General features: G+C 38.2%; 1 protein-coding gene across 4 annotated transcripts; it reads left to right on the forward strand.

The window, feature by feature from the left end:
- The first annotated feature begins 102 nt into the window (after positions 1 to 102).
- Positions 103 to 7911, forward strand: LOC109205825 (protein EMBRYO SAC DEVELOPMENT ARREST 3, chloroplastic). Of its 4 annotated transcripts, XR_002064733.1 has the most exons (8): positions 103 to 339; positions 884 to 987; positions 3425 to 3575; positions 4064 to 4156; positions 5050 to 5180; positions 5395 to 5484; positions 7566 to 7662; positions 7770 to 7911. XR_002064733.1 is itself a non-coding variant. In XM_019368578.1 (6 exons), the coding sequence occupies exons 1-5, from the start codon at positions 258 to 260 to the stop codon at positions 5178 to 5180; spliced, it is 561 nt and encodes a 186-aa protein (XP_019224123.1). In that variant the 5' UTR covers positions 103 to 257; the 3' UTR covers positions 5395 to 5824. The 4 variants fall into 4 exon arrangements, 1 of the variants encoding a protein (XP_019224123.1); XR_002064734.1 differs by lacking the exons at positions 7566 to 7662; positions 7770 to 7911 and adding an exon at positions 7034 to 7289; XR_002064732.1 differs by lacking the exons at positions 7566 to 7662; positions 7770 to 7911 and adding an exon at positions 5617 to 5835.
- The last annotated feature ends 7381 nt before the right edge of the window (positions 7912 to 15292 follow it).

Raw genomic sequence — 15292 nt, forward strand, 5'->3', positions numbered from 1 at the left:
TTTAGGGGGCAAAAAGGAATTAAAAATAACTTAAATACTCATAAAAAATTAGAGGATAAGAATCCATGTTGGAACATAGATGAGGCAGATGGTTGTTGTTTCCCTCTCTTTCATTCATAAAAAACCAACAAAACCCAATATTTTACCCATCTTGATATTTTTTTTTAGCTTTAAAATTTCAAAAATCATCCCAAAAATCTTAATTACTCAAAGAGTATATGTAGAAGTTGAGAGATAGAAAGAAAGAACAAAGAGAGATGGCTTCCCACCTCTCATTTCCCACTCCCTCAGCTCTCCACAGCTCCTATTTAAACTCCAAATCTTCTTCTTTATATAACTGTAAGTTGATACATAACTGGATTTTTAGTGTGAATTAGTTAAATGTCATTTTTTGTTCAAAATTTGTAGTTTCATGACCATACTCTGTAAAAGGGCAGCCGGTGCACTAAGCTCCTGCTATGCTCGGGGTACGGCAAGGGCCGGAGCACAAGGGCCTATCGTACACGTGAACTCCTGGTCACATGGCGCTTCAAGGCTCCCCTTCCATGACCATACTCTGTATACAAATGAAATCTCAGAGTGGGGTTTTAGTCTCTATATGTTGTGTCTTGGTTTAAGGTCATTTTGGTTGAAATTTTATATTTTTTTCAAGACCCTTTTGATTAGGGTGGAATTCCAGGTACCAAGCAGTTTAAGTTGATAAACAGTTGAAATATAATTGGGAGATATTTATTTGTTTCTTTTTTGGACTGGTTAATGTCATTCTTGATTTTCCTTTCTGATTGGGGTTCTTTCTTGTTGAAAGTTTTTGAATATCCTTTTTGATTTTTGGCCTGAAAAATATTTGTGGGACTTGAGAATAATGTTTTCCTGGAAATGGCAGCCAATTTGAAGAAGAGGGTTGGGTTTCATGTGAGCTGCAGCTCAGAGAATGAGAGTTGTGCTTCAGCTTCTTCTGATAATTCACAAGAACCTGTGGTTGAAAAGGTTTGTAATTTACAACAGCTTCCAATCGGGAGCTAATATTTTAAAATCAATGAATTATTGATGATTTTTGGAAATTCAGCCTTTCTTTGGGGTGCAAATTTTATGTCTTATTCCTCCATTAATAGGAAGACCTGAGAATGGGAATTTGGATGTTATACATGTTTGGGAAATAGATTGCATGTTAGTATTATTCAATTATATAATCATTTATGGTTGAAATTCTGAGGACTTTAACAATCAATTTTATCTGGGATACGTCGATTTCCCTGTAAGTTGCTGGCTCTAGCTTAGAATTTGGTTAAGCTTGATATTCGTGAACATTTGTCAAGCATTTGAATGAGGACTTAAGGAGGGGTTGATTCTCACAAGGACATTTGATACTTTAACATCAGAGTGGCAGGAGTTGCTGAACCTAGTAGCTTTTATCCAAACCATGTATTTGTCTTAAGAAATCTATGGAATTATACGCAGATTATTAATTTAGAACCATGTATCTTAAAAGGACTAGAATTCCGAATACATAAGCTTCAAATTCTTGCTCCGTCTCTAGGCTAGCAACCGGAAGGAGCTAGTTCTCGATAGTAATATAGTGGCATAAATGATGTAAAACTTAATTTTCCTCTTGTCTATTGTTATGCCCGATGCAGAGTGTTGGGCTGTCTTGCTTAAGTTGTCGACGTGAAACTCGTGATGAGTAAGGCCTGCTTCCTTTAGCCCAACAATCACATCATAAACTTGCTACCAACATTAACTTCTTCTGTAGAGATTATAACCACTCACTTCCTTCAAATGGAGAATCTTGAACCTGGGAATATAATATGCTCTTCCTCATGAGGAGTAACCTTTAGAAGAATCGAGGCTATTATCATATTGTTGGGCTTTACATCTCTAGCTAAATGGCAGTTTAGTCTTGTTCAACCATAGTTGCTTTACATCTGTGTTTCGAGCTGCCAGCTGCTCCAGAGTGAACCAGATTGAAAGTGCTTCCAGCTGTAGTTGGTTCGCATTAGTGACAAATATGTGAAGGTGAAATCAACGTAGGAGAAGTCAGTTATAAGATCCATAATAAGGGAATTTCAAGGCGATACTGATTGGAGAGCTTGTGAGTAAACGGGTGGCTGGTATTCAAACTGGCATTTTTGAGTGTGGTTTGTAAGGTGGCATTGCTCATTCAACTTTAGTTTCTTCGGGTTTCTATATGTCTTGTCATGAGGCCTATGCACCCACGTTATGATTGTTACTAGCCCATGAATGCAGATTTAAAGATGCCAAACCTCTTCTGCCAGTGCTTTAGGTTAGTATAGAAATACCAGTTCTAGCTGCATAAATTTTGTTCAATATGCTAAATAATCCCTTTCTTCTCCTGAAATTAATTTGTTGAACCATATGTCTCAATAAGGATTTTCTGCGTCGAGCAATTGGCTCTTGGTGCGGAGAGAATCCGGACAAAACCAATGACACGGAAAAACCGAGTGAATGGAAAGGACAAAGTATTGAATCATCAAAAATTTGGATTTGCAAATTAGATCCGCTTTTGAGGGGATTCATGTTTGAGATTACTTAGGAACTCTTTTATTATACTCCTGATTTCGTTACACTTCTCATCTTTGCCTGTGTTTATGTACTCGTGACAACTCAAGCTTAGACCACTATTTCTTTTATTTACTTTGGACAGCTGCACCTGTCCAAGATGAACGATGTGGTTTGAAGTACTTGGGTCAACCTCTCTAATCTTCGAGTTGATTTGGGCCGTTGATGTCTCCCTTTTCTGAAAACAGAAATTATATATTCAGAAGCAGTTTAGAAATATACTTTAGAACACAACTTCTAATTGAAATATTTAAAATGTTTGAGACCATTATAGTTAATAAAAGACGTTGTTTGACTCTCCAAATAGTAATAGTATCATATAAGAGAGGACCCACTAACAACTTGTTTGGATGGTTGTTACATATCGTTTCATAATGTATCGTATCGTATTGTATTATAGTATTATATTGTATGTTCTGATGAATAACATTTTGAAAGATTGTACCGTTTATCGTTGTTTCATGATGTCACACACCAATATGAAAAATAAACTTACAATATTACAAAGAAAAGGTACATGGTAGAATTATTATATAAAAAGGCAGGATAAAGGATAAAATAAGATAATTTAGTAATAAGGAAGGGCAAGATGGGAGAAAAAAATAAGGTAACGACGCGGCTACACCAAATCGATCGTTACATAAGGTGATACTTTTCGCCGTTGTATAACAACGGATTTAACAATACGATACAATAAAATTTAAATAACAATCAAAATAAACGTGCAATACAATAGGTAACAACCACCCAAACAAGCTATTTTGTCTCAAACTGGTGACAATATGTTAGGAATGATGCTACAATCACATTATACTGTTGATTCAAGATCTGTTGCTTGTCAAAACAGGGATCTCAGACGTCAATCTCACGGAGATGGTGTCTTACTTGCCTATGCTCAGCTGGAGCTCTGATAAGCGCTTCTGGACAGAAAGCAATTGCCTTAGATGGAAATGAGAGAGCTTCCTGTCGGAATTGTGGGGGTAGTGGCGCTATAATATGTACGTCTAGATTGTTTTACGTCTTGTCTGCTTCATCACATATTAAATATAGCTATTGAAATGACTATACTAAGGAAATATATGAAGTAAAATCTTGTCAGTTATGTTTTAAAATGATTTTAAATTTCAGATATATACAAAAAGTTATAATTTTAAATGTCTCCGGAGCTAGTTTTCTTTTTACTAAATTTTAATTACTTATTCTTGATCACCAAAAATGCATTCATAACGTTTTTTAACAATTAATTTATCGGTTTAACAACTTTATTTATTGTCTAGTATTGCCTTCTTAAAGAAAGAGTTCAAGTGCATGCCTTAGCACCTTTCACCTATACTAAAGCGCCACTTAAGCAATGTGAGGCGCTCAGTCTGGCTTTAATTGAGATTCCGGGCTTAAGCTCACCTTAAACGAGCCTTAACAACACTGAGTATACATATATTATTTTGGTGCTATTCTACTTTAAGATGTTCATCTGTTTTCTATTTAGGTGATATGTGTGGTGGTACAGGAAAATGGAAAGCTCTAAACAGAAAACGAGCCAAAGATGTTTACGAGTTCACTGAATGCCCCAATTGTTATGGTATGTTATTATATCTAACCTCTATATCTTGAAGCTATTCTCTCTATCTGTGAATGTGTTTCTGGCTTTTTGAGAAATAAGTTCCTCTAAACATCTGATGCTTGAGTACCCATACCTTCATTACGCTTTATTCTTGTAAATGGAGCTCTTTTAGACTTGCACTGTAAAATTCCAGTTTATCTCACTTACCAAAATATACCCGAATATTAGTGCAAGTCAGTCTGTGATGACAGCTTTACTGCTTCTTTTTCTTGGCTTTTTGATAAAATCTGTGATGACTACTTCACACATGTTACAACATCTTCGTCGTTATCTAGTTCAAAGTTCAAACAGCATGATTTTGGGCAGTCTTTCCAAAGGCCCCTTCAAATATCCTCTTGGAACTTGTTCTGAGTTTGCACGTCTTATAAAAAATATATGGAATATTGTCTTATATTTCTCTTCTTGAAAATTTGACTGAGTGTATTCTGATAGCTGGTATCAGGCAACAAGTCTGTTAGTTCGTAACATGAAAACGGTGGCTTGGTTGCAGCATTTAGTTCAAACTTGATTCGACATCCATAGTCCGAGACAGGATGTTGGATGTGAATTGTCAGGGAATGAATTCAAACTTGATACGACATCCATAGTCCGAGACAGGATGTTGGATGTGAACTGAAAGGGAATGAACCTGCATAAAACCAAAATTTAAATATTGCATAAGATGTAGGGTTTCTTTATTGCATCACAACCCAAGAATGGCTCCTTTGCAATTTAGTTCTTCGATATTACCCCAACAATGGACAGTCTCTTTTACTTGATAATCGTTCGCATTGAGATTTTTGCTTTCGAAATAATTCATGTTATCTATCTTGAATACTAACATAGCAACATTTATCTCATCGACTACGCAGGGCGAGGAAAACTTGTATGTCCTGTATGCTTGGGAACTGGTCTACCAAATAATAAAGGTCTTCTTAGGCGTCCGGATGCAAGAAAGTTACTTGATAAGATGTATAATGGGCGGCTGTTGCCAAACTCCTAGGTTAGTCTGCAATTTTATCCTAATTCATTTCTACTCTTATCAATCCTGCTTTTCGCCTTGGCTTTTGCTATTTGGTGTTCAAAATCAGTTTACATTCCAAGAAGAAGTCAGATTGAACATTTTACGCATAGATTCTCAAGTTCTGCTTTTCTCTTTTAATGGTAAACTCATCTGCTCTAACCTTGTGTTTTGTTACCTTTCCTTATTTCCTCAGGTTGAAAATTGTAATTGGACAAGGACAATGACAGCAGATTAAATTAACTAAGGATGTCACAACTTCTCTATTGTCGCGCATATATAGAGTGTACGTGTTAGAACTCTTGTACTAGCTCCCAATTTATCTTTATACTTGATTATATCCACTTTTTTGTGTGTATAGTACATGCTGATTTGTAGAAGTTTTTTGACGTACTCCGATTGATTTGAATTTTCGTAGGTCCATAGGAAACAACTAGCGACCAATACTCATTGCTTTGCCATCACTTTTGAGTTCATTTTATGGTGTTTCGAGGTCATGTAATACGAATTTGTGATTATATCCACTTTTTCATGTGTATTAGTACATGCTTCTGTAGAACTTTTATGCCGATGATTGGCCTGAATTTTCATAGGTTGATAGTAAATTGTCTAGTGACCAATACTCATTGCTTCGCCATGACTTTCGTGTTCAAATTATGGCATTTCGAGGTCATGCAATACGAATTTGTGATTATATCCACTTTTTAGTATGTATTAGTACATATCGATTTAGTAGAATTTTTTTGACGGACTACGATTGGTCTGAATTTTCGTAGGTCGATAGGAAACGACCTATTGACCAATACTCATTGCTTCGCTATGACTAACGTTGCTTTTTGGCGTTCCTGGTTCTGTTTTTGATGTTTCAGGGTCATGCAACACGCATCAATGATTGTATTTACATTTTCGTGTGTATTAGTACATGTCGATCTTCTAGAACTTGTTTTTGGTGGACTCTAATTGGCTTGAAATTTCGTAGGAAACGATCTAGTGACCAATACTCATTGCTTCGCCATGACTTTCGGATTTATTTTTTGGCGTTTCGTGGTCACGCAACACGAATTTGTGATTATATCCACTTTTTTATGTGTATTGGTATATGCGTATTTTGTAGAATTTTTTTGACGGATTCTAATTGGCTTGGTATTTTAGATCAATATTCATTGCTTCGCCATGACTTTCAAGTTCATTTTATTGCGTTTCGAGGTCAGGCAAAACAAATTTGTGATTATATCCACTTTTTTCGCGTATATTAGTACATGCTAATTTTGTGTAAAGTTTTTGACGGACTTTGATTAGCCTATATATTCATAGGTTTTTAGGAAACGACCTAGTGACATATTCATTGCGTCACCATGACTTCGAGTTCATTTTATGGCGATTCATGGTCATGCAATACGAATTTATGATTATATCCACTTTTTCGTGGGTATTAGTGCATGCTGATTTTGTAGAAATTTTTTTGACGGACTCCGATTGGTATAGGAAATGGCCTTGTGACCAATACTCATTGCTTTGCCATGACTTTCGGGTTCATTTTGTGGTGCTTCATGGTCATGCAATATGAATTTGTGAATATATACATATTTTCATGTATTTTACGCGATTTTGTTGAATTTTTTAGACGGACGTTGATTGGCTTGAATTTCGTTGGTCCATAGAAAACTATCTAGTGACAAAAACTCATTGCTTCGCTATTACTTTCGGGTTCATTTTATGGCTTTTCGAGGTCATGCAACATGAATTTGTAACTATATATACTTTTCGTGTGTGTTAGTACATATTAATTTTGTAGAATTTTTTTGATAGACTCTGATTGGCCTGAAATTTTGTAGGTCCAAAGGAAATGACCAAGTGACATACTCATTGCTTCACCATGACTTTCCGGTTCATTTTATGGCATTTCATAATCATGCAATATGAATTTGTGATTATATCTATTTTTTCTTGTGTATTAGTACATGCTGAATTTGTAGAATTTTTTTGAGGGACTCCTTGGCTGAAATTTCTTTAGTCTATATGACACGACCTAGTGACCAATACTCATTGCTTCGCCATGATTAATGTTGCTTTTTGGCATTTTAGTTTTTCTTTTTGGTGTTTTGGCATGCAACACGAATTTATAATTACATCCACTTTTTTCGTGTGTATTAGTACATGTTAATTTCTAGAAATTTTTTGGCGGGCTTTAATTGGCTTGAAATTTTGAAGATGTATAGGAAAAGGTTTAGTGACCAATACACATTGCTTCGCCATGACTTTCAGATTTATTTTTTGGTATTTAGTGGTCATGTAACATGCATTTGTGATTATATTCACTTTTGGTGTGTATTACTAAATGCTAATTTTGTAGATTTTTTTTGACAGACTGGCATGAAATTTCGTAGGTCCACAGGAAACGACCTAAGTGACTAATATTCAATTCTTCGACATGACTTTCCAGTTTATTTTATTGTGTTTCGAGGTAATGCAACACGAATTCGTGATTATATTCACATTTTCGTGTATATTAATACATGATGATTTTGTAAAAGTTTTCAGACAGCCTCTCATTAGCTTGAATTTTTGTAGGTCTATAGGAAACAGCCTCATGACCAATACTCATTGCGTCATCCTGAATTTTGGGTTCATTTTATGACGTTTCATGGTCATGTAACACAAATTTGTGATTACATTCATTTTTTTGTGTGTATCGGTACATGCCGATTTTGTAGAATTTTCTTGACGGACTCTGATTAGCTTGAAATTTCGTACGTCCATATGAAACACCTTAATGATCAATACTCATCTCTAGGGGTGTTCATAAAAACCCGAAAAATCGAATCAAACCGAAAACCAAACCAAACCGACCAAAAAAATCGATACTTTTTGGTTTGGTTTGGTTTTGGGTTTGAATTTTAAAAATCGATCAAAATTGGTTTGGTTTTGGTTTTAATCAGAAAAAACCCACCGACTATAGGAGTAGCTCTATTTCAAATTTGTTATTACACCTATATATATGTATATTTTTATATAAAGTTTCAAAAATTTAGTGATAAATGTTAATAGTTTGCACTTTTAGTATAGTTCTTTACCTTTACATTCTAGTTTGATTGGTAGTTTTCTTTTGTTAAGTGTAGAATCCATTTCGTGTTAAAAATAATATATTTTTAATTGAGTCCTTAAATTATTCATCACTATTTGTTATTGTTGTTGTTGTAGTATTGTTATTTGATTCAATTATCATCAATATATCTTGGTAAATAATAGATTTCTCAAAGGACAATTGATTTGATAGTGTTACGTTGAAAATGTGGTCTCCGAAATATGTGTTTGGTAGTGTATGTCTTATATTTAAGAAAAAACCGACAAATAACCGAAAAAACCGAAAAACCGACATAAACCGAAACGAGAAAAACCGACTTAATTGGTTTGGTTTGGTTCTAATATTTAAAAAACCGACTTATTTGGTTTGGTTTCTTTTTAGGGAAAAACCGATCCAAACCGAACCATGAACACCCCTACTCATCACTTCGTCATGAACTTGGGTGACTGGCTCCGAATTGCCATAAATTTTGCGGGCCCAGCAGAAACGACCTAATGAACAATAGTAATCGCTTATTCATGATCGTTCCTCGTTTTATGGCATTTTAGGATCATAAAACAAGGATTCAAGATGACTTCCCATTTTTCGTGTGCTAGTCCATGCCATCTGTATGAATTTGGGCGAACGACTCAAAATCGCCTAAATTTTACAGACGCATCAAAAATGACATAATGAATAATAGTCATCGCTTCGCCATGATCATTCCTTGTTTTTTGGCGTTTTAGGGGTATAAAATAGAAATTTAGGATGATTTTCAATTTTTTGTGTGCTATAGTTCACGTCATCTGCATTATTTGGGCGAACGACTCCGAATCGCCTAAATTTTACAGACCCATCAAAAAAGATATAGTGAACAATATTCATCGCTTTGCCATGACCGTTTCTCGTTTTTAGGCGTTTTAGGGCCATAAAACAGGAATTTAGGACGATTTCTGATTTTTCGTGTGCTATAGTCCGCGCCATCTGGATAAACTCGAGCAATAAACTCCGAATCGCCTAAATTTTGCGGGCCCATCAGAAACAACCTAATGAACAATATTCATCATTTCGCCGTGACCGTTCCTTGTTTTTAGCATTTTAGGGTCGTAAAATAGGAATTCAAGGCAATTTTCGAATTTTCATGTGCTATAGTCCACGCCATCTGCATTAACTCCGGTGATCGGTCCCAAATCGCCTAAAATTTTGAGGGCCCATAAGAAATAACCTAATGAACAATAGTCATTGCTTCGCCATGACCGTCCTCGACTTTTGACGATTTAGGGCCATGAAACAGAAACTCAAGAAGATTTTTGATTTTTTGTGTGCTATAGTCCACGCTATTTGTATCAACTCGGGCGACCAACTCGGAATCGCCTAAAAATTTGCGGGCATATAAAAGAAGACCTAATGAACAATAATTATTGCTTCACCATGACCGTTCCTCATTTTTTTTTTTGGTGTTTTAAGGCTATAAAATAGGAATTTAAGATGATTTTTGATTTTTTGTGTGATATAGTCCACGCCATCTGCATGAACTTAGGCACCGGCTCCGAATTGCCTAAAACTTTATGCGCTGATCAGAAACTACCTAATGAACAATAATTATTATTTCGCCATGACCGTTCCCTATTTTTTGGTGTTTTAAGGCTATAAAATAGGAATTCATGACGATTTTCGATTTTTCGTGTGATATAATCCACGCCATCTGCATGAACTCAAGCGACCAGCTCCGGAATTGTTTAAAATTTTGCGGGACCATTACAAACACCTAATGAACAATAGTTGTCGGTTCGCCATGGCCGTTCCTCGATTTTTGGCGTTTTAGGGCCATAAAACAGGAATTTAAGTTGATTTTCTGATTTTTCGTGTGCTATAGTCTACACCTCAAAAAGACCTAATGAACAATAGCCATCACTTCACCATGACCGTTCCTCATTTTTTGTTGTTTTAGGGTCATAAAAAACAAGAATTCAGCATGATTTCCGATTTTTCGTGTGCTATAGTTCACGCCATCTGCATGAACTCGGGCGATCAGCTCCGAATTGCCTAAAGTTTTGCGGGCCCATCAGAAATGACCTAATGAACAATACTCATTGCTTCAACATGGCCGTTCGTCATTTTTTGGTGTTTTAGAGTCATAAACAGAGTTTCAGAATGATTTCCGATTTTTGTGTGTTATCATCCATGATATACGCATGAACTTAGGCGACCGACTCCGAATTACCTAAAATTTTTTGGGCTTATCAGAAATGACATAATGAACAATACACATCGCTCCACCTTGACCGTTCCTCGTTTTTGGCGTTTTAGGGCCATATAGTCCACGCCTTTCTGAACTTGGGCGACCGGCTCCGAATCGCTTTTGCGGGCCCATCAGAAACGACCTAATGACCAATAGTTATCGCTTCTCCATGATCGTTCCTCGTTTTTTATTGTTTTAGATACATAAAACAAAAATTCACCACAGTTTCTGATTTTTCGTGCGCTAGAGTCTATTCCATCTGTGTGAACTAGGGCGACCAAGTCGCTTCGCGATGACCGTTCCATGTTCTTTAGCGTTTTATGGCCAAAAACATGAATTTAGGACGATTTCAGATTTTTCGTATGCTATAGTTCACGCCATTTGCATGAATTCAGACGACCGAATCTGATTCGCCTAAAATTTGTGGGATAATCAGATTCGACATAATTAACAATAGTTACCACTTCGCCATGAACGTTCCTCCTTCATTAGCGTTTTAGGGCCATAAAACAGAAATTGTGCACGATTTTCGATTTTCCATGTGCTATAGTCCTCAAGCGACCGGTTCAAAATCACCTAAAATTTTGTGGGCCCATCATAAATGAGCTAATGAATAATAATCATCGCTTTGCCATGACCGTTCCTCGTTTTTTGGCCTTTTAGGGCATAAAACAGGAATTAAGGACGATTTCCCAATTTTCGTATGTTATAATCCACGCTAGTGCTAATTGCATGAACTCACGCGACCGACTTCGAATTTCGGCCGACTCCCATATTTTCGCGTGTTATAGTTCACGCCATTTGCATGGGTCCGGGCATCTAGACGCGAATCGCCTAAAATTTTGCTAGCCCATAAAAAACGACCTAAGGAACATTAGTCATCGCCTCGCCATGACCGTTCCTCGTTTTTGGCGTTTTAGGGTCATAAAACTGAAATTCCGCCCGATTCTCAGATTTTCGTGCGCTATAGCCCACGCCATCTGCATGGGTCCAGGACACCGTACTCGAATCGCCTAAAATTTTGCCGGCCTATCAAAAACGACCTAAGGAACATTAGTCATCGCCTCGCCATGAACGTTCCTCGTTTTTTTGGTGTTTTAGGACCATAAAACAGAAATTCCGTTCGATTCTTAGATTTTCGTGTGCTAGCCTACGCCATCTACATGGTCTGGGCATACGGACCCGAATAGCTTAAAATTTTATCGGCCCATCAAAAACTACCAAAGGAACATTAATCATCGCCTCAGACCGTTCCTCATATTTGGGATTTTAGGGCAAAATAACTGGAAATCCACCCGATTCTTAGATTTTCGTGTGCTATAGCCCAGGCCATTTGCACGGGTCCGGGCGATCGAGCTCGAATCGTCTAAAATTTTACCAGCCTATCAAAAACAACCTAAGGAACATGAGTCAACGCCTCGCCATGACCTTTCCTTGTTCTTTAGCGTTTCAGGGTCATAAAACAAGAATTCTCATGATTCCCAGATTTTCGTGTGCTATAGTCCACGCCATCTGCATGGTTCCGGGCATCCGCACCCGAATCGTCTAAAATTTTGCCGGCACATAAAAAAGAACCTAAGGAACATTAGTAATCGCCTCGCGATGACCGTTCCTCGTTTTTGGCATTTAGGGCCATAAAACCAGAATTCTGCCCGATTTCCAATTTTTCGTGTGCAATAGCCACGCCATCTGCATGGGTTTGGGGGACCGGATTCGGATCGCCTAAAAATTTTCCGGCCCATAAAAAATGACCTAAGTAACATTAGTCATCGCATTGCCATGAACGTTCCTCGTTTTTGGCGTTTTAAGGCCGTAAAATAAAAATTTTCACCCGATCCCTAGATTTTCGTGTTCTATAGACTACACAATCTGCATGGTTCCGAGCGTCCGGACGTGAATAGCCTAAAATTTTACCGGCCCTTCAATAATGACCTGAGGAACATTAGTCGTCGTCTCGCCATGACCATTCCTCGTTTTTAGCGTTTTAGGGCCATAAAACTTGAATTTCGCCCGACACCCAAATTTTTGTTTGCTATAGCCCACGCCATCTACATGGGTCCAGCCGACCGGACTTGAATTGCCTAAAATTTTACCCGCCCATCAAAACGACGTAAGGAACATTAACAATTGCCTCGCTATGATAATTCCTCATTTTTTGGGCCATGAAACATAAATTTCACCGATCCCAAGATTTTTTCGTGTTTTATAGCCCACGCAATCTGCATGGTTCCGGGCGTCCGGACGTGAATCGCCTAAAATTTTTTCGGCTCTTAAAAAATAACCTGAGGAACATTAGTCATTGCCTCGCCATGACCGTTCCTTGTTTTTTGGCATTTTAGGGCCATAAAACAGGAATTCTGTCCAATTCCCAGATTTTCGTGTATTGTAGCCCACGCCATCTGCATGGGTCTGGGTGTCCGGACTCGAATTGCCTAAAATTTTACAGGCCCATCAAAAACAATTTAAGAAACATTAGTCATCGCCTCGCCGTGACCGTTCCTCATTTTTGGCCTTTTGGGGGCATATAAACTTAAATTTTGCCCGATTCTCATATATTCGTGTGCTACAACCCTCGCCATCTCTATGGGTCTGGGAGACCAGACTCGAATCGCCTAAAATTTTCACCGCCCATCAAAAATAACCTAAGGAACATTAGTCATTGTCTCGCCATGACCGTTCCTCGTTTTTTGGCGTTTTAGGGCCATAAAACTGGAATTACGCCGAGAATACCATCTGCATGGGTCAGGGTGATCGGACTCTAGTCGCCTAAAATTTCGCCGGCACATAAAAATGACCTAAGGGACATTAGTCATTACCTCGACATGACCGTTCCCCATTTTTGGGCCATAAAACAGGAATTTCGCTTGATTCCTAGATTTTCGTGTGCTATAGTCCACGCCATCTACATGGGTCTGAGCGACCAGACCCGAATCGCCTAAAATTTTGTCAGCCCATATAAAATAACCTAAGAAACATTAGTTATCGCCTTACCTTGGCCGTTCCTCGTTTTTGGCATTTTAGGGCCACAAAATAGGAATTCTGTTCGATTCTCAAATTTTCGTGTGCTATAGCCCACGTCATGTGCATAGGTCTGGGCATCCGGACTCGAATCGCCGCCCATCCAAAACAACATAAGAAACATTAGTCATTCCCTCACCATGACCGTTCCTCTTTTTTGGCGTTTTGGGGCTAATAAACATAAATTTCGCTGGATTCTCACATATTCGTTTGCTATAACCCTCGCCATCTGTATGAGTCCGCGCCACCAGACTCGAATCACCTAAAAATTTTACGGCCCATCAAAAACGACCTAAGGAACATTAGTTATCATCTTGCCATGATCGTTCCTCGTTTTTTGGCGTTATAGGGCCATAAAATTGGAATATGCCGAGAATGCCATCTACATGGGTTAGGGCGACCGGACTCTAATTGCCTAAAATTTTGGCGGCACATCAAAAACGACCTAAGGAACATTAGTCATTACCTCGACATGACCGTTCCTCATTTTTTAGCATTTTAGGGCCATAAAATAGGAATTTCTCCTGATCTCTAGATTTTCGTGTGTTGTAGCCCAAGCCATCTGCATGGGTCCGGGCGACCGGACCTGAATCGTGTAAAATTTTACCGGCCCATCAAAAACGACCTAAGGAACATAAGTCACCGTCTCGCCATGACCACTCCTCATGTTTGGCGTTTTAGGGCTATAAAATTGAAATTTCACCCGATTCTCAGATATTTGTGTGCTATAGCCCACGCCATCTCCATGACCCGGACACGAATCGTCTAAACTTTTGTCGGCACATTAAAAATGACCTAAGGGACATTAGTCATCGCCTCAACATGACCGTTCCTCATTTTTTGTCATATTAGGACCATAAAACTGGAATTTCACTAGATTCCTAGATTTTTGTGTTTTATAGCCTACGCATCTGCATGAGGCGACCAAACTCGAATCGCCTAAAATTTTGCCGGTCCATCAAAAACGACCTAAGGAACATTAGTATTCGCCTCGCCATGAGCTTTCCTCATTTTTGGCGTTTTAGGGCCATAAAACAGGAGTTTCGCTCGATTCCCAGCTTTTCGTGTGTTATAGACCACGCCATCTGTATGGGTGCGGGCGACCGAACAAGATTTGACTAATATTTTGCTGGTCCATCAAAAATGACCTAAGTAATATTAGTCATCACTTTTTCATGATCGTTCCTCATATTTAGCCATTTTAGGGCCCAAAAACTTGAATTCCTCCTGATTCTCAAATATTCGTGTGTTATAGCCCACACCATCTGCATGGGTGCAGGCGATTGGACTTGAATCGCCTAAAATTTTGTCGACCCATCAAAAAAGACCTAAGGAAGATTAGTCATCGCCTCGCCATAACCTTTCCTCGTTTTAGCGTGTTAGGGCCATAAAATAGGAATTGCGCCTAATTCTTAGATTTTCGTGTGGTATAGCCCACGCCATCTACATGGGTCCGGGTGTCCGGACTGAATTGCCTAAAAAAGTTTCCGCCCATCAAAAACGACCTATGGAATATTAGTCATCGCCTCGCTATGACCGCTCCTCATTTTTGGTGTTTTATGGCCAAAAAACTAGAATTTCGTTCGATTCTCAAATTTTCGTGTGCTATAGACAGGCCATCTGCATGGGTCCGGACGACCGGACTCGAATCGCCTAAAATTTAGCCACCCCATCAAAAACTACCTATGGAACATTAGTCATTGCCTCGCCATGACTGTTCCTCGTTTTTGGCATTTTAGGGCCATAAATCCGGAATTCCGTCCGATTCTC

Source organism: Nicotiana attenuata, unplaced genomic scaffold (assembly GCF_001879085.1).
Source record: "Nicotiana attenuata strain UT unplaced genomic scaffold, NIATTr2, whole genome shotgun sequence".
Lineage (NCBI taxonomy): Eukaryota > Viridiplantae > Streptophyta > Magnoliopsida > Solanales > Solanaceae > Nicotiana > Nicotiana attenuata.